A 22,725-nucleotide genomic window follows, 5' to 3' on the forward strand; every position below is an offset into this window, starting at 1 on the left:
ACTGAATCACTTTGTCTGGCAGTAGTTAATTTTATTTGCATTGCCCAGAAAACTGTACAGTTGAGAATATTGCTGCTAAAAATAGGCAAGCAAATGTAGTTGGTGTTTTGTTATATATCAGAATTCTATGTATATTGCTTATAATGCATTTTAACCCTTTGCATGCGTCGGACGGCCCCAGGCCGTCCGACGTCACGGTGGGCGTGTGAGGAGGACGGCCGGGGGCCGTCCGAACCACGCTCAGTCGTAAATCACCCGCACCGCAATTCTCGCCGCGGTCAACGGGTTAATAGTTTTCCAAATTTTTATGTACTAATTGTGGTGTTATTTAATAGCTATTTCCAAGCAGAATAAACATTATTTTGACTTTGGCATTAGAGTAATCCGCAAAAAATGACCTTGCATCATGCCATACCAATACTTACAGCAAACACGAAAAGCATGGTCACTCACCTCTAGTCTGGAGCAGCTAATTCCTACAATCATACTGATTTTTCCATAAAATATCACAGCAGGGGAAACTGTCCCAAAAAGAAGCCTGCCGGTTAGTTCAAAGGCCAAAATTAAATGTTTACCATTATTAGATCTTACGCCTCATTATTAAAAGTGATTTATTTGTTTACTATGTTACTCTCATGGTAGATCTTTTCACATCCAGGACCTAGAAGTTATTAGATTGCTGTATCAGTGTTTTCGCTCACTCATATCATCACTTCTAAAGAAACGCCTATAACAAGAACATTAAACATTATTCCAAATGTACCGCCTTTGTCCATTTTTAGAAGTAAAGAGCCACAGATCAGATTGTTAAAAATTAGTAGTAGTAACTGCATGTTGTTGGGAACGGCTTGGTGATTCCCAGCATGGATGGAAATTATCAGTCTTTGGTTCACACCGTTGGGGCCACGCGGAGCGGAGCATGACGATCTTCATCGATTGTAACGAGTCTTCAAGAAGTCCTTCAGCAGCTTTATAGGTGACGAGCCAATGAAGTCAAGAGTCAGGCAGCAACCTGCAGCTAAGAAGAAAACTTCTGTGCTTCAGAATCTTCTGGTCTTACTCACTCTGTGTCTTTACTTCCACCCGGAAGGGACAACCCTTCTCCGATGTAGGGTACGGTAAGGTTATGACTATAGGAACCACTGGAGCTCTGCAAATGATGGCCACCAAAGGCCAGCCTGGGCCACAAACACAGAAAGGAGGGGCCCCAGTGGTGACCTGTGGGGTCTGCGTAGTGGTGCCCCACGTCAGTGTCTTTCGACGAGGAAGGGGGATCCCCCTCCCAGCTTGGATCTACCAGGATAGCGTTAGTCACAGCCTTTCGACTCCGGAAGCTCAGGATTCCTGGGGCGGCTCAGAAGTTCCTCTATCCTCTGGGTGTCAATCTCGGAAGAGGCAACAGACTTGCTCGATTCTTCTAGGGCCGCATGAGTGACATCCAGCCTCGCAGTCCTGCAAAAAGAGAGACATTGTAAGAGTCATAGATGCAGGAAGTGAGATGGACAAAGCAAATGCGACAAGTGCAGTAAAAAGGACACACAATGAAAACGTAGGTAGCTGACTTCTCAAAATGTGCAATAAATCAGCTAAACATTGTAAATAATAAAACATTCCATACCTGCAAAACCAATTTACTAATAAATATCATTTCCCAGGATTAAATCTTATGCAAATCTGCTTGATGATCCCAGATTAAACTGCCAAGCACCTCACAAAGAGGTTGAGGCTCTTGCCGGCTGTTCCCCTCAGAGCCTTGTGACATTATCAGGAAAGCATGCATAAAAGGCCTCAATAAAGGGGACCAGAAACACACAATGCCCCTCGATATGATGCCATCTACCGATCCACTGTACAGAGGACTTTCCTAGGAAAGATCTCATGGTCTCTTTACATCTTCATCATCATCATACAGGGTTTGTGAAGCGTGTCTAGTCACCTGTGAGGTTCTCCAGGCGCTGTGAGCCCAGCGGTGGTGGGGGGGGAGGGGGAGGGGGTTCAGTTTAACAGCCGGGTGTGGAGTCCTTTCCTGAATTCCGGAAGAGAGGATGAGGTACAGAGGAGAAGGGGAGGTCGTTCCAGGACTTCACCGCGAGGTAGTAGGCGGAGAGTCCTCCACTGTTGCCTCGGCGCATGCAGGGGATGTGAGCAAGGGAGGTGGAGCGTATGTTTCCGGAGGGTTGGTGGGAGTTCATGGGGTGGTTGATGCATGCCAGTCCTCGGTTGTGGAGGGCCTTCTAGGTGTGGATCAGCGTCTTGAACTGGTATTTCTTCTGAATGGGGAGCCAGTGTATCTTCCTTGCGTGGGGGGTGATGTGAGTACGCTTGGGGAGGTCGAGGGTGAGTCTGTCTGCTGAGTTCTGGATGGTTTGTAGTCTTTTTAGGAGGTGCACTGTGATTCCTACGTAGAGTGTATTGCTGCAGTCCAGGCAGCTGGTGATTAGGGCTTGACTGACGGTTCGTCTGGTGTTGACGGGGAGACATTTGAAGATCTTACAGAGAATGAGATGGGTGAGGAAGCAATCAATCAATCAATCATAACACTTGTATAGCGCACTACTCACCCGGAAGGGTCTCAAGGCGCTTGGGGGAAGGGGTCCGCTACTGCTCGAACAGCCAGGTCTTGAGTTGTCTCCTGAAGGCGAGATGGTCCTGGGTCAGCCAAAGGTGGATGGGGAGGGAGTTCCATGTCTTGGCTGCCAGGTAGGAGAAGGATCTGCCTCCGGCGGTGGCTCTTCGGATGCGTGGTACGGCGGAGAGGGCGAGGCTAGTAGACCGTAGCTGGCGGGTGGGCGTGTAGAAGGTCAGGCGGTCGTGGAGGTACTTAGAGGCCCAGGTCGTGGAGAGACTTGTGTGCGTGGGTGAGGAGCCTGAACGTGACCAACTTGTTGACAGGGAGCCAGTGCAGGTCCCCCGAGGAGCCTGCATTGATCTGTTTTTTTCACAGAGAGCTTTCTGTCGAAGATGATTCCAAGGTTGCAGGCATGGTCAGTCACAGTCGGCGAGGGTTCAAGTTCGGATGACCACCAGGAGTCCTCCCAGGCTAAGGCGTTGTTCCCAAAGATTCCTGCTGAATGGTAAAAACTCAACAATATTTACTTTGTAGTGTTAATAGCTGGATAAGTCCATAATTAAAAAAAAACACACAAGTTGTCTTTAGACTTTCCAACATGGGCAGAATTGAACTGTTCGAACTCTGTGACACAGAAACACCTTATGTTGAGTACTCTTACACCGCTGTACTCAACACCTGAAGCTAATGAGTAAAGACATGTGGGCCACCTCCCCGCTAATCCAAAGGCTGAGTGTGAAGAAATGAGATGGGGAAAGCTGCGGCATTGAAGAGGCGGGGGTACAAAATCAAACACGTCTTGACTTCTTCGGCATGTCGGAGATCCTGGCACGGTGTTATAGACCTCAGGATAAGAAAAGTATTTGTTTGTAGGTTCCTAAAATTTAGAAGAGGAACAAACTCCTCTTAGGTGGGAGACCTGAGGGAGATGCAATGTAAGCGGAGGAGATAAGCTGCAACAACAAACTGAGGTGGAAAAGTGGACACAACATTTTTTTAAAAAAGTTTATGAACAAAGAATGAGTTCATAGATCTGAATGAAGAGCCCATGATGGTGAACAACAATTTGACTGAAATCCGGTGGACTTGTTTGCAAATACAGGATGGCTGAAGTGGACAGGGGCATCCACTGCAGAACAAACAAAGTGACGGGTAGAATGCTTGACAATCGCTCGGAACCGCATTCCAGTCCATAATTTTTCTCTCACTAGGCCAATCGAGACAGTGACCAGTTATATGTAAATCAGCCTTGACCCTGTTATAAATAGGAGAAATTGGGCAGTGAGTCAGGCGATTTAAGCCACTAACTACACTATCTATTACGGAAATATACCAGAAGCTTTAGGGCATCAGTCTTCATCCATTGGTCACTTGGGTTGTTCGTATTTTCCATCCACTCACTGCTATATACAGCATGAGACAATGTGTCAGCCCACGTCAGCCATGGCCTAGTACCTGAAACAAGAACCACCAAACCAGGGCCCATGCAAAAATCATACTGACATCGTATGGTCACATCTTTCATCCGTTCCTGTCACAGGCACAATGGAACGATACACACGTGGGGAACCATCTTATTGGGTCAAGTGAGGGAATGGTGGGTGGGAGGAATTTTGAGGATGTCCGCTAATTCCAGTACTTTCATTTGCAGAAATGTGGGGGAAATGCATGTTTTAAGCCAAAGTCTGAGGTTTGCAGGGTATTCTGGGTAAGCAAAGGTAGGAGGCTCCACAGAAGGCACACCAGCCTGGACACCCCTGGGTGCCCAGTTTTCTGAAATGTCTGGGATTGGCTGGTTTCCCAGGTTGGTGGCAGAGGTCAGGCCCAGATTGCACAGCTATCCAGATCGCCAAAATGGGTCAATTTTCATGATATGTCCATTGGGTTTTGGGGCCTGTTGTACCGTAGGCGCTAGATGCAGCCACGCAAGCAGGGTTCAGTTTGTATCAGGAGAAGTGTGGGAACACAGAATCTAGGACAAATGCCTAGGTTTCCTTCATACCCATTTTTCATTCATTTCATTTTACCTTCTGCATTATTGGCTGGTCGGTACACAATCAGATATTCGTAAAAGGTACCACTCGGTTGTTCGCTCTGGTATTACCGGTTATTGACTGTCAATGAACACAATATATTCTTGCAAATAGAAGGTTCCCAGAAGAAGCGGTGTATGATTTTCTAAATGTGTCATAAGGGCAAAAAATGACAGCTGAAAACTTTATCACCAGTTGTTAATTTTCCCACCTCTTTTGGGAAATGTGTCTTCTCTGGTCACTGCTCAAGGCATTCAAGCACATTTTATGGCCTTTACTTGGCCAACCAGATACAGGGTAATGCGGCTGCCGGACATCTATAGGATGAACTCACAGGCTTGCAACAAGGCCTATAACGGGCACTGGGTCCGGGGTTGGGATCCATCAGGAAATGTGGTCTTCACCATCATCGTGAGAGTGTAGTTTGTGAAATCTTTATCAACACAAATTCTGGAATTCGCTGTTCGTGCTGATACTTTCTTGTAAATGAACTTTGCGTGACTGACAGGTTTTGTGAGAGGCATGGCGGAGGAGTTTAAGTGATCCTGTGATGTATAAGTTTTTTCTTCAGTTTTTCACCAACTAAAAAGATTTGAAATGAAAAGAAAAAGCAATGCCTGCAGGGACACGCAAGTTGTGTATGCACCTCCCCCTCTGGGGGCGGGACTGTAGAGTCGACAGTGGGAAGAGTTTAAGGTTGGGAGAGGCATTTCTGGTCAGTTGCATTAGGATACGTACAGCAAAGGGGGAGAAGGAGGAACTAAAGAACAGGTCGCCCTCCTAGGACATTATATGAAATAAGGAGTCCAAAATGTTGGGTTCCGAGACCTGTCTTGTGTTGTGGCTACTGACCAAAGTGATAGGTAGAGCCAGCGAAGAAAGAAAACTTACTTTCTACGACTTGCGAAATACGTAGGAGCTCCTACGTATTTCGCAAGTCGTAGCACGCCCCTTTTCGTAGAGAACTGTGATGGCCCCAATGATGAAGCATGTCACCGTGGGGAAACCCCGGTGAGTGAAGGGACTCTAGAAAGAAAGTTTTTTTCTTCGCTGGCTCTACCTATCACTTTGGTCTGTAGCCACAACACAAGACAGGTCTCGGAACCCAATATTCCAGTTGCATTAGGACCCATGAGAACTTTTCGAAGCCAATGAGACAACCAGCACAAGGAATATGAAGCAAGTACCAGTGTAGTACAAAGAGGTCTGTCCTCCACTGTGCAGAGAGAAGGTAGTGGAGCTCTCTCGCGTGTGTGGGGTACATGAAGAGCATGTGTTGCATGACACAAATATCTCACTTCCATCAAAGTCCTGTACGCGTACGTGGGAGTGACAGGGCCGGCAACAAACAGAGTTCAATGCTAACTTCACACTGGGTTCAAAATGTGTCTCGCCCTCTGGCCTCCCGGCTGCGAACAACATATATGGAAACCACACATGGTGTTCAAATTAAGTTACAACTTTTGCATCTTGGTGTTTCAATAGGAAGAAATAAAAAATATATTTTCCTCACAAGAGGAATCTCCTTTCAGGAGGTGGCTCTAGTTCAAACCTATACTGTGCTTTTCTTTTTTTTTTTAACAACTTGTATTACTTTTGTACATAAAAAATGCAAATACTGAAATTCAAAATGTAGAACCTTTGTAGGAGATCAGAGATGAAATCATGTCACCCACACTGTAGAGAAAGGAAGGAAGGAGGCTTCTTACCACTCGTCCAGTTTCAACTGGTACTGCTCCCTCTGCTCCCGGCGCTTCCTCTCCCTCGTGGTCTCCCCGGATGCTGCCTGCACAGCCGTCATCACAGCACCCACTGGGACTCTGTAAACATACACAGGTAAAGCAGAGTTATCGGCTGGCCTGGGATTTAAAGCTAACTCATGGAGGTGAGTGGGAGGGTACAGGGCTTTTAAACAGTAGCCATCCAGGAAATGTAAGTCTTTTGTAAGTTGTCCTGTGAAGGGGATATAACCTAGAACCATTAATAAAGCGTCAAAGCGCAGAGCTGTTGTACAGCACCACATACTAGGAATAACAAGCTTTGGCAAAGCAAATAGGTCTCGCCTTTTTGACCAAATGGCTTGTCAGTGTATTTTTGCAGATGGCCTGAAGGATTGGCAAAAAAATAATAATCTGAAACACAGTGTGATGAGTGTGCCAATGCTATGTGTACACATCATGACACTATGAGGGCCACAAGGGATGGTGTGGTGTGCTTGCATCACCATGCATGCGCACCCATACAGCATGAAATGGCCGCTGTTTTAACCCCTTCGCTGCGGCGGGAATTCCGCCGCAGCGCTAAGGGGGCGGGGGGCCGAGCGGCGCTCGCATGCTCGTGACGGAGCCGCTCCGTCACGAGCCGCGGTTGAGCTGTGCTCATGACGGAGCGGTTCCGTCATGGCCCCGCCCGCTCAATGGAACGTCCAGCGCAGGCGCGGAATTCGCGCCGCGCAGGCGCACCGAGCGGGCCATGACGGAACCGCTCCGTCATGAGCACAGCACAACCGAGGCTCATGACGGAGCGGCTCCGTCATGAGTAATAGTTGTATTTACTATGGCAAAGACAGTGGACAACACTTGGAGGGTATGCAAATAACAAATAATAATAAAAAAGATTTTAAAAAGGTGCACAAAAACACTGGTGAAAACGGAGAGGACCAGTCAGCAGCTGAGAGATGCCGGGCCATCCAAAAAACATGAAAAGATTTTTGAAGGACAGTGATAGGAGGACAGCAATGGAGGTGTGGGTCGGGGAAAAGTAGGTACACACAAGTAGGTATACCATTACGGGTATTGGTAATGGTATCAACAGAGAAGCTGAAGGCAGGGAAATAAACAAAAAGGAAAAGCAAACAGGGTGGGGAAGCAAGCAATGGGCAAGCTGTGGGTGGTGTAGAACAGCAACATCTCAGAGTAAAATTCAACAAATAACTCCTATTATCGGAGCACGTCTAACGAATTACTAAAGGATGCAAAAAGTTACATTTTCACATTCTGATTCCTTCTCATTTCCAAAAGGGAGGTGATTTGCCAATTTTAAAACAGAAATTAAACTGCCTACATCAGACCGATCAATGCGTACTCCAGCGGGTAGCAGCAGAAGGCTTCCTTGTTGCAGTGTACCCAAGAGTCACCTCATGATCACTCCATCCATCCCCAAACACACAGAGTAACAACTCACCTCATCATTAATTCATGCCAGGTACATGGACTTCAGACTCGCGTCATTATAGTTCCATCCCTAAACCTACAGGTGACGGACTGACCTACTCTTTACTTAATTCACGTGCACACAGACTGAGATTTCACATCATTATTACTCTACTTTCACGCAAAGGATTCCCCTCATGAATGAATGGATAAATTAATAATTCGTAACGCACATGACTACTCCACAGACTGTTCCAGCGCTACAACTACAGAGAAGAGGCCAGCAATAGCTCAGCTAATAGGATACAAACAGGGAGCCCTCAAGTGCCCTTCTGAATGAACGTTCAGGAGGAATGGACCGAAGGGACGGAGGGAGCAGAGTCCATTTCTTACTAGACGAGACAAAAATGGACCGTTCTCCCTGTCAAACCCGGCAGACATTTCCAAGTGGACGACAATGCAGTACGCGATCAAAAAGATACCTGGGACCATCCTTATAACAAGCGGTGTGCAGTGAATAGGGGCAAGGGTCTTCAATAGGATCATTTTCTGAACCAGGAGCCAGTCCAGTTTACAGAGATGTTGTGAGATGGAGTCTTGCTTGGGTATTTCTAAATTAATACCTCCAGCCGCATTTTGCACCACTTGAAGTTTTTTAATCCATTCTTGGAAGACCTAAGTACAGAATGTTTGCATATTCTAACCTGGAAGCTATTACAGCGTGGACAACCGTCGTGCGTATTGCACAAGGGAGAACATCAATGAATGAAAATTTGCCTAGCTTAAGTGAAGTTAAGTTTCAATTCTATTTAAGGACATGGAGGCGAGGATTATGCTTTCCTTCTTCGCTTTAAAGTTTAAATCCATGACACAGCAGCCATTAAAATATCAAAACTAAACTACTTTTCCCATGAACAGCAGGGAAACAACAAAGTTCACAAGTCCTTTCTCAATCTCTGCAGCTAGATCCCAATATAGCCCTCCGTTGCTGCTCATTCACCCCCTTTCTTAGTGTAAATCACGCTATCCGCTCATCTCACCCATCTTGCTTCGATCCATTAGTCCCTGCAAAGATATATAATGTCAGTGATCGATCCACCCCCTTTGCAATCAAGGATTATTAATTGAGAAGACTTCAGTGATGCTTAAGCAAACAACTTCCTTAAAGTGGAAATACAGTAAAACATTGCAACATCGCAGGTGCAAAGCCTTCACACAAAGAATGGTTGTAATGCAAAACAAATTACTTACTAAAGAAAGGGGAGGGACTGCATCTTATTGATCGCTGGGTGGGATAATCCTCGCTTCCGTGTCCTTAACAGAATTGAAATTTACCTTCACTTAAGCTAGGCACATTTTCATTTGATGTCCGAACCGGACGCGAGGATTATGCTAGTGCAAAGCTTATTTAACACCAATTGGGCTACAGCCACCACCGGCTTAAATTAGAATCTCTTGGTCCGATGACCAGTCTGCTACATGCATGAGATTTTAAGCCGAGCGCCCAAATAAAAAAGTCTTTGGAAGCCATTGCTCCCCTAGTCGAATGCGCCCAAATTGCTGGGTCTCTATACCAGCCTCATGCATCACACAACGGACCCAACGAGCTATGGTCAGGGAAAACACTGCCTCATACCGCTTTCTCAGAGCAATGAGGAGTGGTCTCTCCCTGGGCGGTCATACCTCTTCAGTCATTTGCTCATACTCTGAAAGGCACTGCATCACACAGAGCTTAGGAGACCTGCAAAAACTCAATATGAAATTGTGCGAGTATTTGACTTGGTACGCCTACTAAACTCACATACCAAAGCACTGTATAGCGTGGCTCAGGGGGAAGGGAGAGTCGAATACCCTGAAGCAGCCTCCAGACAAAGGGGTGCTCACCCACTGGAGACCATTCCACGAGGGTGTGACCTGTTGTAAACACCAACATACCCAGGATGACCGGTAACACTTGGTAGTACTGTCAGCGCAGGCTTTGGAAAGGAGAAACTCAGCATGGTGTGGAAGGCCTGATAGTTTCCAGTGTTGCCTGCAATCCACCAGGCCATCAGTGGCAGCAAACCCTCCTCCACCAACCGGTGAGGTACGAGGTCCGGACTAATCTGAATATGAGGAAAGTGGAGGAGTCGGATCGGAGAATCCCAGGAAAGTTCAACAGAACTGGAAACCACACTTGAGACTTCCAAACTGGTGTTATCATGACCACCTCCGCTTGGTGCCTGCAGAGCTGAGCCGATACTCGGGTGAACATTGAGAAGGGAGAAGCTACATAGCCAGCTACATAGCCCTTCCCTGGACTCCAATGCTGAAGGAAAGCATCTGTCGACTCCACCTGGGGATTCGGCCTCCAACTGAAGAACCACAGCAACTGGTGATCGAGGCGGGATGCAAACAGGTCAATCGAGAACAGGCCCCATCTGGTGTCCAGACTGCGAAAGACCCGAGGATACCACTTTCATAGGCTGGAATCTCTGTGGTGCTGAGAATGCCAGGCCACTACCTGGTTCATCTGGCCGGCAGATACTCCACCATGACAGAGACCTGATTCTCTAGACAAAAATTCCAAAATTCCTTCACCATTACTGCAAGGGAGCAAGACCTGTTGCCCCCCAGGTGATTAATATAGCTCACCGCTGACACATTGTCCATCTTCAGGAGAACCGAAGATTGAATCTTGTCTTTCGTCAAGCACTGAATGGCGAAAGATCCGGCCTGGAGTTCCAAACAGTTTATATGTAAACTCTGTCCATGTGGTGACCGGCTGCCGCGGGGCGAACTCCCCACACCTTTCGCCCCGGCCTGACCTGCTGGCGTCTGACTATCAGCAAATCGGGGGTGGAACCGAAGATTGCTCTCCCGTTCCATGCCTACATATGTGTGAGCTGCCACTATCTCCTCTCTGGCTTCGCCTGAAAAGGGGAACCAATTGTGCATATGAAAGGCCCTTCCTCAGGTTGTGTGCTTTGAGGCATTGTAAGATCTGATAGTGCAGAGAACCTGGAAAGGTCGCCTGGACGGAGGAGGAGAGAAGTCCCACCAAGCAGGCAATTTGCTTGTGGAATGGGCAGGGCTTCGCCAGCGTTTGATTGCGCTTGTGACAAATTTTTGCCATCTTCCGAGACGGAAGGCTCAGGGATGCTGACGTAGAATCGATGACAAACCCTAAGATGGGTGCTCTTTCAGACGGAACTCTAAGAGATTTCTTAACATTGATTACGAAGGCCAAGCCCTGTGAGAGGTTGATGGCAGTCTGAAGAAGGGACATGAGTTTCTTGGGACAATGGGCCATGAGGAGAATGTCGTTCAGGTAGACGATGAGCCATATTCCCTGAGCCTTGAGAAATTCTACTGCCGGCTTGAGGACCTTAGAGAAGCTCCAGGGTAATGATGACAGGCCGAAGGGGAGAGAAGTGAATTCGAAAGTCTGAGAGCGCCAGAGGAACTGCATAAACCGGCGGTAAGGGGAAAACATCAGAACCGCTAGGTATCCATCCTTCAGGTCCAAGCGTACCATCCAATCGAACAGGAGCAAGACATTCCTGGGGTGATGAATGCCCTCCATTTTGAAGTGTTGGTACACCAGCCACTCGTTGAAGTCTCAGAGGTTGATTACTGGTCTGCGAACCCAGTCGGACTTGTTGACCAGAAAGAGGTTGCTGAGGAATCCATTGGGGTGCACCTCTGGGAGACAGATCGCCCCTTTCAGGAGAAGAGCCTGGACTTTGCCGTCTACGAGTCCCGCGTCACTGGAGGAGAAAGCAGTGGTGCAAGAACGAGAGGTCTGCTGAGGGGAACCATAAAACTCTATGTGAAACCCCTGGACTGTTTGTAAGACCCAAAGGTCTAAAGTAATAGCCACCCGTGATAGAAGGAAAAAGTCAAATGACCCCCTACCCTTATAAGAGTGGACAAAAACACCTGTGCTGGCATTGCCATTTGATCACTTGAATCTTCTATGGATGCGGAAGCTTTGCCATGTGGTAGGGTAGAAATTTGTGAAACGCGGGTTGATACTGGCCCCGCCCAGATCCTTGCCTTTTAGGCGGTGGACAATAGGAGAAACCGCCAGAGGAGCGGCCCCTGCCTCGACCGGTAACAGAGAAAACATGGGGATTGAACACTTGCTTTATATTGGATTGTGCCTGGTCAAGTGACTTAAATGTCGCCACAAATAATAATAATAATAATAATAATGAAGTGGAGTAGTGTGGCTCACTGGTTAGAGGCGGCAGACCCGAGAGCAGAGGACGGCCCGGGACCAGGGTTCGATTCCCAGCGCGGCAGGTTTCTGGACCAGGGTCAGCGGACTCGATAATTCTCTCGCCTCGGTGCCCACTCTGATCAGCGATCACACTCGGCAACTCTGGGCATTAGCTTGCCTCATCTTCACTAACGGCCCCACCAGACCGCCGGGGATGCCTGGTCTCACCCTGGAGATACCCATTAAGGGACCATCTCTCAGGGAAGCCAGGAAGGGTTTCGCAGCGGTCGAAGCGCCTTGGGACCCTACGGGTAAGTAGTGCGCTATATAAATGCCAATACATTTACATTTACATTTACATAATAATAACATTTATAAAGCGCCTGGTTTAACTCTAACTATGACCCCAACTACGACACCAACTACCCCCAGGGAGGTAGACAGGACAACACAGATCGAACCCCACGACCCAACCGTTTTTTAGGGAACCGCCGGGGGAATTACAGACCGAGAAATCGGAACCCCCACAGGGGGAATTACCATCAGGGTCCTCCTCAGCCATATGTACAAACCCGACATCAACAATATTGGACAAGGTGAAAACCATCCCGGTATTTAACCTGTCCAATAAGCACATGACCCCTGAGACAGTGGGACTACTCACCAGGGGCCTATCCTTTGTGCCCACCACTCACTTCAACAAATTTGAATTTTTGAGGGACCTATATTCTTTTTTCAGAAAAATACGCCTCAAAAAATTCTTTTCAAGCCGTCCGATCTTGGTTGACTCTGATAACAAATCAGGTCTTAAACCTCCATCTACGTTTACCCCCAGTTTGGAAGAAATTGGCCATGAGGTAGGAACATTTGAAAAAACGGTAACTCTCAAAATTAACAAAATTTTGAAATTTGTCCCCATGGGACCCAGAAATCTAAGCAGTACTGAGGAAGAAACCCTAAAGTCCCTTGAAACCAACGACTCACTCACCATAAAACCCTGTGACAAGGGAGGGGGCATCGTTATCTTTGACACACCTACTTACATAGAGAAGATGAACATCCTTCTGTCTGCCCGTGAATACTACGTAAAAATCACCAGAAACCCGGAACCAGCCCTCAAGCGTCGTATCTTGCAAATGACCGAAAGAGGAGTCATGAATGGTGATATCTGTGAACAGGAAGCCGAGTTTCTCACCCCTTCATTCACCAGGATACCGATCATCTATGGGGTTCCTAAAACCCACAAAAACCAACTTGATCCACCCTTAAGGCCCATTGTATCCATGATAGGATCAGCTCTAGAGCCCCTATCAAAATATATTGACCAATTCCTCCAACCTCTGGTCGGAGCTCTAGACTCCTTCATCAAAGATACTGGCCATTTCATTTCTAAGGTTGAGGGAACCCCATATCATCACAACAGGGAACTCCTGGTGACTCTGGATGTGGAGTCCCTTTACTCCAACATCCCCCAGGAAGGTGCCCTATTGGTAGTACAAGACATCCTAACATCCAACCCCCAGATACAAAATTCCAACTTCATCATGGACTGCCTAAAAATAGTACTAAAGGAGAACTATTTCGAGTTCAATAACAACTTTTACCATCAGGTAGGCGGAGTAAGCATGGGCGCGGCTTGCGCCCCCAGCATCGCCTGCCTATACATGGGCGAATTTGAACGCATCCATGTCTACAACGAGATGTCGCCATTTTATGAGAACGTGCGAGCTTGGTCTCGTTTTATCGACGACGTTTTCTTCATCTGGGAGGGGGATGATATCACCCTAACTGAATATATTGCATGGCTCAATTTAGCGGACCCTAATTTGAGGTTCACGAGCCACTTCAGTCAAGACAAGATCGAATTCTTGGACCTATGGGTCGAACATGACAACCAGGAGATCACAGTGTCTCTTTTTACCAAACCTACCGCCCGAAACACCATACTGCAATATGGAAGCTACCACCCCCGTTGCCAACGTGACAACATCCCCTTCAGTCAATTCCTTCGCATTAGAAGGAATTGCACAGATATAAAAGACTTCTTAACTGAGGGAGATATACTGAAGGAGAAGTTGCTGCAACGGGGGTATCCTTACCGGCTGGTTAAGGATAGCTTCAAACGGGCCCGTTACTATAACCGAGAAGCCATGTTCGAACCTAGGGATCCTAACCCCAAGGAATCCATTGTCTGTATCACCCGACACTCGACCATAAACAACCAACTTAGACAAGCTATCAACTCTAGCTGGTTTTTGCTTAACTTAAATCAAGACCAAAGTGCGCTACCTAAACCCATCTTTGCATTTAAACGCAACAAAAACCTCAAAAATCACCTAGTGAGAGGTAAAATGCGAGGACCGGAACCCTTAACACAGAGTTCCATCACTGGGACCGGTCCAGTGACGGGCAACCACAAATGTGGTAAATGCCAGGCATGCCCGAATGCAATAGTGGGAAAGGAAATAGTGACTCCCACTCGTACTATCCACCTCTCTAAAATGAGCAATTGTAGGTCTTCCAATTGTATTTACATCATCATATGTCCATGCAAAACACCATATGTTGGTGAAACAGGAAGGGAGACCAGGTTGCGCATTGGAGAGCACAAATCCAATATCCGCACTGGCAAAAGAGGAGCCCCTCTAGTCGAACATTGGACATCCAAGGGGCATTCCGAAAATGACCTCAGATGGTCCATATTGGAAAAGATTCAAACTCCGGCAGGCACTGATCCCACATCGCTAAGAAAAAAACGTGAGGTCTTTTGGATCTTTTTTCTCAATAGCATGGAGAAGGGCCTGAACGAGGAATGCCCGTGGGCGAATGCCCTACTGTAAATTCTGGTGACGTTGTGCCCCGCGATTTGCTGAGTGTACATCTCTGGTCGGTCGATTACTGCAAAGTACCCTAAATCCGTTTATTGTCTTATCTTTTTTCATTCTTTTTTCTGTATTTAATCCCTTTCCTCCCCGTTTGCAATCCCTGCCTTGCCCATTCATATTTAACAGAGCTCCGGGGTTTTAACTCCATATAGTGCAGGTAAATATACCTTCACCCGGCCGTATTCTTTGTCCGTATCTTTATGCAAATAGCTGGAATTCATTTAGAACTAATACTTCCAGTTAGATGATTGTGCCCCCGGGCGACCGCCCCTTTAAGCCTCATTACCTTTCATGAGATTCCATCTCTAAACCTTGGTTCTGCAATGATGGGTCCCCATTACAAGATGGCCGCTGTTGTTCCATCGCAGGGATTAGTACCTTTGTAAACCCGTCCTCTATGTCGCTTAGACGCTAGGATTCCCCTGCGCCTCCTCACCTGAACCTAACATCGGCTCCTGCTTTTAGTATATATAGACGTTCTCTACGCCGCCAGCACTGCCTGTCCTCGTGCATGCGACCCGGACCGCCGATTGGAGACTGCCGCCTGCCAATGCGCCAGGTAAGCCCATACTGCTGACTAAATCAAGTAGTCACAGTTCGAGCCCATAACCGCCCTTTCTGCATGTTACCCTCATTTCGGTAATACTCGTCTGTTGCCCTCTAGGTTCCATCCTGAAGGGACCCGACTAAACGTGAAAACTTCGTGACGGCAGACTGACGAATCCTCCTAAGACTTCCGCATCGGTAGGCTGGCCCCCACCTTGATGTTTACTCTCTGCTGGCACCCTGTGCAGCCTAATCCTCATTCACTCTACCACCTCTCTCTTTTTTCATTGTAGATTAGCCTAATCTATACACTCCCAGCCGGCGGCCCTAGCACTGACCAGAATCCAACTGTGGTTTTCTCTCCATCCTCGAAAAGGTACCCCCGAAACAATTCCCCATGTTGTTACCACGTGTTTTCTCTTCAAGCCAGGACGATACTTGTAGTTAGCGTCTAATTAAACTGCCATTTCCCACGTTTCAGGTATATTCATTTTATACGAGTAGCAGACAAGGTCAGCATACATCTACAGTCCTGCATGGTATCTCCCCCTTGATGTTAAGGTATGCATTTAAAAATTGTGATCCTGTACCATGACTTTCTACTCGTAGGCAAGACCAGCCCCGGGCAAGATAAGTATATTGATGTGCCTTTTCTTCCACCTCAGGGATACACTTCTCCACCCATCCATGTGTTACCCTCCTTGGGGTTGATTCCGTTACGTATAACTGGGGACAGGATTCCATCTATCTCAGATATTTACCTAAGGCAACGCGATCTCTTCCTGGCACTACCTAATTACCATCCGCTTGGTTAACCATACGCCAGCCCCATCCGCTACCAGTAGGTAAAATTCAATACAGCACAACTGTTATGTCAGGCTAAAGGAGATGTCCTCCGTTAATATTCCCATCTATGCGTTAAAGTGTTTTTTCTTTTTCTTTTTCTTTTCCCTTTTTATCTAAAAAGCCTATATATTGATGTGGTACCTCTACTGTATAATTGTTGTCTCTGGGCCTAGTCTGGACGGTACAAACTGTTAGTCATTATCTGTATGAGTATCTACGTATTCCTGTCTTATTGTGCCTTGAACCCATGCAAGTATGTTTTCTAAAATATATGTTTTTAATATGTTTCCCCATACAGAAGCTCTGTACTTGTGTGGTTCCTCCTTCGCTACCCCACTTTGCCCTGATGAAGGTGTTGCCCCGGACGGGGCTACACACCGAAACGCGCGTTGGCGTTTGTTCCTATTTAGGAACCCATTGAACCAACCTGGACATTTGATCATCGGTCCCCCTGTCATCTAAAATCATCTCTGCCTAGTGTTGTAGGATGTATGATGTGTGAATGTTTTTTGTATGAATGTTAAGGGTATGTTAGTATGAAGTTAGAACCACCATTTAATTGTTGTCAAGATGCTTATTTATTTTGATACTAAATTATTTATATCCATATACAATGACAATGAATTCACAGAAATAAATAATAAATTTTGATAAAATCAAACTTGTTATATGATTTGCTTGGGTTCAGGACAATTTTTATAATACTAAGGACCTCTCCAAGGCCATTGATTAAAATTACTGCGGGCAGGTCCCCTCCCAGTGTTTGATTGTTGCTTTCCCCATCGACCTGCCTAAATTGATGTGGGGTCCCCCTCTGATTTGAAATTAGCTTGCCTCATCTTCACTAACGGCCCCACCAGACCGCCGGGGATGCCTGGTCTCACCCTGGAGATACCCATTAAGGGACCATCTCTCAGGGAAGCCAGGAAGGGTTTCGCAGCGGTCGAAGCGCCTTGGGACCCTACGGGTAAGTAGTGCGCTATATAAATGCCAATACATTTACATTTACATTTACATAATAATAACATTTATAAAGCGCCTGGTTACACTATAATTAGTGTGTCCCCGCGCTATGGACGCAGTCCAAAGGAAGGCAGAAATTCAAACAATCAGCAGCAAGTAGAGGTCGGGAGACACAGATCCAAAGTTAGTTCTTCGGGAAAAGGTGAGTTTAAAGTTTCAGGCGGAACCTTGTTTCCGAAGGCTCCATCCGGAGTTCAATGGGAAGTTCATTCCACTGTTTGCAGGCTAAATATCTAAAGGAGGGACCTCCCATCCGCGCTTTATGGATGCGAGGGACATGGAATTGCATACTTCCAAGAGATCTCAGGATGCGTTTAGGACGGTAAATGGTCAACACATTTTGTAGATATACAGGGCCTTTGCCCTGTGCAATGTGGTGAGCCATGCACATAGTTTTAAACAGGATAAGTTCCCGTATGGGGAGCCAGTGAAGAGTAGTTAAGGCTCGTTTCCCTGATGTCTTTCTGGGCAAATTAAGAACGAGTCTGGCAGCCGCATTTTGAACACATTGGAGTTGGTGCATCCCTTTCTTGTTAAGACCAATAACCAAAGAATTCCCATAGTCCAGGTGGGGAGTGACTAAGGCGCGTATCAACGTTTTCCTTGCTTTAATGAGGAGAAGATCTAGAACTTTTCGAAGGGTTTTCAGAATGCCATAGCATTTGCCTGACATACTTCCAATGTGTTGTTCAAACGAGAGATTAGTATCCAGGTGAACACCTAAGTTCTTCACAAGGACTGAAGGGGTGAGTGTGGGACCTAGTTGAGGAGGCCCACAGGCTGACTACCAAATAGATGGTCTCTTACCGATCACTAACAACTCGTTTTGTTCCCGTTAAGGCGGAGGCAATTATTATTCATCCAACCAGCTAAAGCAGTTAGACAGGCGGAGGAATTAGCTGCCGCCTCAACCGGGCTTTGAGATAAAGTGATCACCAATTGTGTATCGTCGGCATAGGATACAATTTCCACACCATATGATTCCACAATCCTCGCAAGGGGCTCCATATAGAGGTTGAACAATGTGGGGCTCAAAATAGAGCCTTGTGGAACCCCCTGCCTTAAACACCGGGATGTTGATTTGAACGGAGGGCAATAAACTTGGAAACTCCTATCCGCAAGGAATGAGCATAGCCAATTGTAAGCCAGTCCCACCACTCCGACCTCACTGAGACGGGCTAACAGCAGGAAGTGCAAGACGGTATCGAAAGCCGCACTCAGGTCTAATAATACCAAGGCAGCTGTCTGTCCCTCATCCACTTTTTGCCGGAGGATCTCCATGGAGAAGAGAAGGGCAGTTTCCGTTGAATGGCTTGCCCTAAAGCCGGATTGGGAAGAGTGGAGAAGTTGGCCTTCTTCCATGAATTTCATTAGCTGGATATTGGCTATTTTTTCCACTACTTTCATGCAGAAAGGAAGGAGCAAAATAGGCTGGAGATTCTCCAATTGAGATATATTTAAATGTACTTTCTTTTTTATAGGGAATAAAAATGTACACAATTCTTTAACCTCATGCGCGCTAGCCTAAGTCCCCTCACACGCTGAGATTTGCGAAAACGCATGTTACGTGACGAGCTGGGCTCGTCATCAGCGTGCGAGGAGGCTACGCCATGACGAGCCCAGCTCGTCATCAGCGTGGAAGGGGTTAACAAAGGGGTCCCCAAACAACCCCCGTGGCAACAGCTCCCGGCTCTGAAGAGGCCAGATCCCCCAGCATGGAATCCACATTAGTCAAAAGGGAGCGGCGCCAACTCAGTAAAGCGCGCACAACTCATGTACCCCAGAAACGCAATTGCACGCTGGGCCCAGTTAGAAAGAACTTCCTGCGCTATCAGGGAACCTGAGGCCTTGTCTTCTTTGTCCATATCCAAGATTTTAGTCATAGGGCCTATCGTACATGACCAGTTTGTCCTGGCATGAACGCCAGGACCTGTCAATGTCCTTTTCAGCTCTTTGGTAAGTTTGGCCAAGCACGTCGCCATCTTTGGATCGATGTCTGGAGTAAGGGCTACGTTCCCCTCTAGAGAAGGCAGGTGGCACTCCGTCTTAAGGTGATTGCGGGCCTCTTTTTCTAAAGGCTTAAGGGGCCATATAGTTGCCCACCTTCTCTGCCTGCACCCATTCTGCCGACCTGGGATGGATAATTTCATTAGGGTCGGGCATGTCTGAGGCACCCTGGGGTGCGGGGCAGAATCAGAGCCCGGGCACCAGGGCCAGGATGGGCCTGCTTCATCATCCGTGTCAGGGGTGTCATCTAGATCAGGGGAATTGGGGCAGGGAGGATCAGGATGGGTATCTGCCAACCCAGTGGGGCCGTCCTGAGGTAAAGGGTAAAAAAGCATGTTTGAGTTGCTCAAAAGCATCCCTGTCAACCCATTCCTCCTGCTTCTTCTTGGGTGGAGTTTATCCCCATCCCCGCCCCCGTTGGGCGTCCTGCGGAGGCTTAGCTGGGGCCACTGCAACACTCTGGGCAATCTTTGCACACTCTTGCTCTAACTGGTCCATGAGGCGTTGCTCCGTAGGGACCATAAGATCATTAACCACCCTATAAATCGAGGAATCTACAGCTTCGTAGAAGTCCTTGTGCCACTATAGAAAGGACAATGAGTCTTGATGAGATTCAATCAATCAGTTTTCTTGTATAACGTGGCCACTCACCCGTGAGGGTCTCAAGGCGCTGGGGGGAGGGGAGGAGTGCTAGATCTGCGGTTAATTGAAGAGCCAGGGCTGGTCATTCCTGAATTGCGGCAGTGATGGTGATTGCCTAAGGTGCAGAGGCAGGGAGGTCCAGGCCTTCGCAGGTAGGAGAAGGATCTTCCTCCAGCTGTGTTCTTACGGATTCGTGGGATCTGCTTCTTATGGTTACCCCCACTTTTTACAGGTGTTTCACCGTTTTTTCTGACTTTAGTCTGGCTGGGACCCTGCCATCCAGAACCCTAGCCTAGCTACCTCCTCTCTAAATTGATTGCATGTACTTTAGGTACACTCCAGTTTGGTTACTGGGGTACCATTATGAGTCCCTAGTACATGGTACCTTAGGTACCTAGGGCATAGGTACCCCAGAGGCTTACCAGGGGCTGAAGCACGTATTATGCCACCCCTGGGAAGCCTTCCAAAATGACACCACAGGCCTGCTACTGCATCCTGTGGGAAGGTGGTGTATGCACCCCTTACTTAGGTATAGGTTCCCTATATCTACCTTAAATCACTACACATATAAACCTATCAGTCACCTCTATGGCAGGCCTTATCAATCCTGAAGGTAGGGTGCTGGGTTTTGTGTGAGAGGGTGCCCATGCATGAGCAGGGCCCCTCTGCAGCCTTCTGAATCTATTCTCTGGGGCTGTTCTGTGATGCATCCAGACCATAAACTCTTAAGTGCACTATAACCTTGCTGTAATTGCTAACTTTGTAATGGCTGCACGGAAACATGTTGTGTTTGGTGTATAACACTTTGGAATCATACCCACCTGCCAGTACTGGAAGCGGGGGTATGATTCCACCCTTCTAGAGGTAGAGACATGTACACATCGGTACACCCGGTACCAGCTTAAAAGAACCCTGGCATCACAAATTGATGCCACAGACACGAGTCTGGCCTCCTGCTGCTGGATGAAACTCCGGCAGGGGAGGCCTGGACAATAGGGTTCCTGTCACAGGGAGGTGTCAGAACTGGGGTGGCGTGGTGAGCAAAAAAACGATGAATTTAGGCCCAGATCTCTGTACTGGGGTGAATGTATGACATTGTTCTGCATTCTGTCCACCAACTGTTTTTGCATTTGTCACCCCGAGTGGGCTGGGTATGCTCAGACGTGAATTCTGTGCTTTCCACGCCACTGGAGTCAAGCTATCCTGGCTGAAGACGGCTGATAGCCAGAAACCGGTCCTAGGATGCTTGATTCTGTTCCAGGGAAGACCTGGCTTGGCAGTTCGGGCTGGACTGTTCCCATGAGGCACAGGGTCAAGACTGATTTGCATATGGCCATGTCTGAACTGGGGTGGCGTGGTGAGCAAAAAAAACGATGGATTTAGGCCCAGATCTCTGCACTGGGTGAATGTATGACATTATTCTGCATTCTGTCCATCAACTGTTGTTTTTGCACCACCTCCCTGACAGGCTTTAGTGTATTGGGGCTGGGTGGGTGCACTCCAAGAGTGCTTTGAAGTCTGCACTGAGGACACATTTGGTGCCCTTGTGCATAGGCCAGGTCAGACCGGTTGCAGGGGCTACCAGCCCCTGCTCTGGCGCGAAACTGGATTAAGGAAATGGGTGTAGCCACTCCTCTTTCCTGACCCTCCCATAGGTGGGTCCCCAGAGTATGTCCAACCCTTCCTTGGGTATAAGAAAGGAACCCCTGGTTACAGGACTTTAGATTACACCTGGACGAAACTCTGATACTGAATTCTGGAACTTCGACGATGTGCACGACGCTGGATGACTGAAGAATCTCCCTTGGAGTAAAGGAGTTACACCCCTGCTTGGCAGGCATCAAAGACGCATCTGACCGGTTTGCATCTCCGAAGCTCTCGCCGGTCTCCGAAGTATTTGCAACACATGAGGTGGATTTCCAGACTTCTCCGAGGCCGACCTGAGTCCCCAGCAAAGCGGAGACCTGCAGCCCCCGTGAGTACCGTGGAACCGGACCCCCTGGACCCCGTGCACATTCGCAAGTGCATCAACTTCTCGACGTTCCTTGAGGCTGTGCATTGGGTTACTTGTAGCCCAGACCCCAAACACCTTTTCCACCAAAGATTGCTGGCCTACACTCCACGAGTGTTCTGTGAGCCGGCCCTTTGTGGTTTCGCTCGAGGTACCTTCGCGATCCCTCGTTCGTTGACTAGTGGGTCCCTGAGAAGGCAACTTTAACTTTCCTTGGGCTTCCCTGGTTGCTCCAGACGTGCCCTGATTCTCCACCACTTGGGGAGTCCCCCGGACCTTGCTTGTCCACACGGAAACATATTTGCTCTTCCTGCGTGCTTTGCTGTTGCCAAGGATTGTTGGGTCCAATCCAGGCACCGACACAGCAGCACTTGACATCCTTCGTGGGACAGCTTGAATCCAGCTCCTTGTCATTTTTGACGCCTCCTGGTCCTTGTGGCGGCAGAGTCAAGCTTCACCTCTTCAACCTGAAAACACCCGACATCAGTGAGCATTCGTCTATCGTGCCCCTGGTCACTGGCAAGTGACCCAGACTCTGTCTCCTCTGCTTTCAGGTTCCTCACATCTTCGATCCAGGCTTGGATCACACCGGACACTTTTCTTCTCGACGGCAGCAGCACTTTGCAGCAGATCGCCATTGAAATCAACGACGATTCCCGACACCAAAAGACACCTATGCACCCGGCTTCCCTGGGTGAGGTAACTCGAGTACTCTGGTGCTCCCGTGGGTGTTGGCCCTAGAACCCCTTAAGTCTAGAGGGGTTTGCTCAAAGTCCTCTCCTAAGAGTCCTTAATCTTTAAATTTCC

At 47.8% G+C, this 22,725-nt stretch overlaps 1 protein-coding gene across 1 annotated transcript in view; it reads right to left on the minus strand.

Annotated features, from left to right (window-relative positions):
* Positions 1 to 594: 594 nt before the first annotated feature.
* TIMMDC1 (translocase of inner mitochondrial membrane domain containing 1) overlaps positions 595 to 22,725 on the minus strand; it is a 105,651-nt gene continuing 83,520 nt past the window's right edge. The window contains exons 7-8 of the mRNA XM_086935853.1: positions 6,312 to 6,422; positions 595 to 1,452 (exon numbers count right to left, since the gene is read on the minus strand). Coding sequence (XP_086791979.1) covers positions 1,308 to 1,452; positions 6,312 to 6,422 — 256 coding nt within the window. The 3' untranslated portion in view covers positions 595 to 1,307. The remainder of the gene's footprint in view (positions 1,453 to 6,311; positions 6,423 to 22,725) is intronic.

Source organism: Lissotriton vulgaris, chromosome 8 (genome assembly GCF_964263255.1).
Source record: "Lissotriton vulgaris chromosome 8, aLisVul1.2, whole genome shotgun sequence".
NCBI lineage: Eukaryota > Metazoa > Chordata > Amphibia > Caudata > Salamandridae > Lissotriton > Lissotriton vulgaris.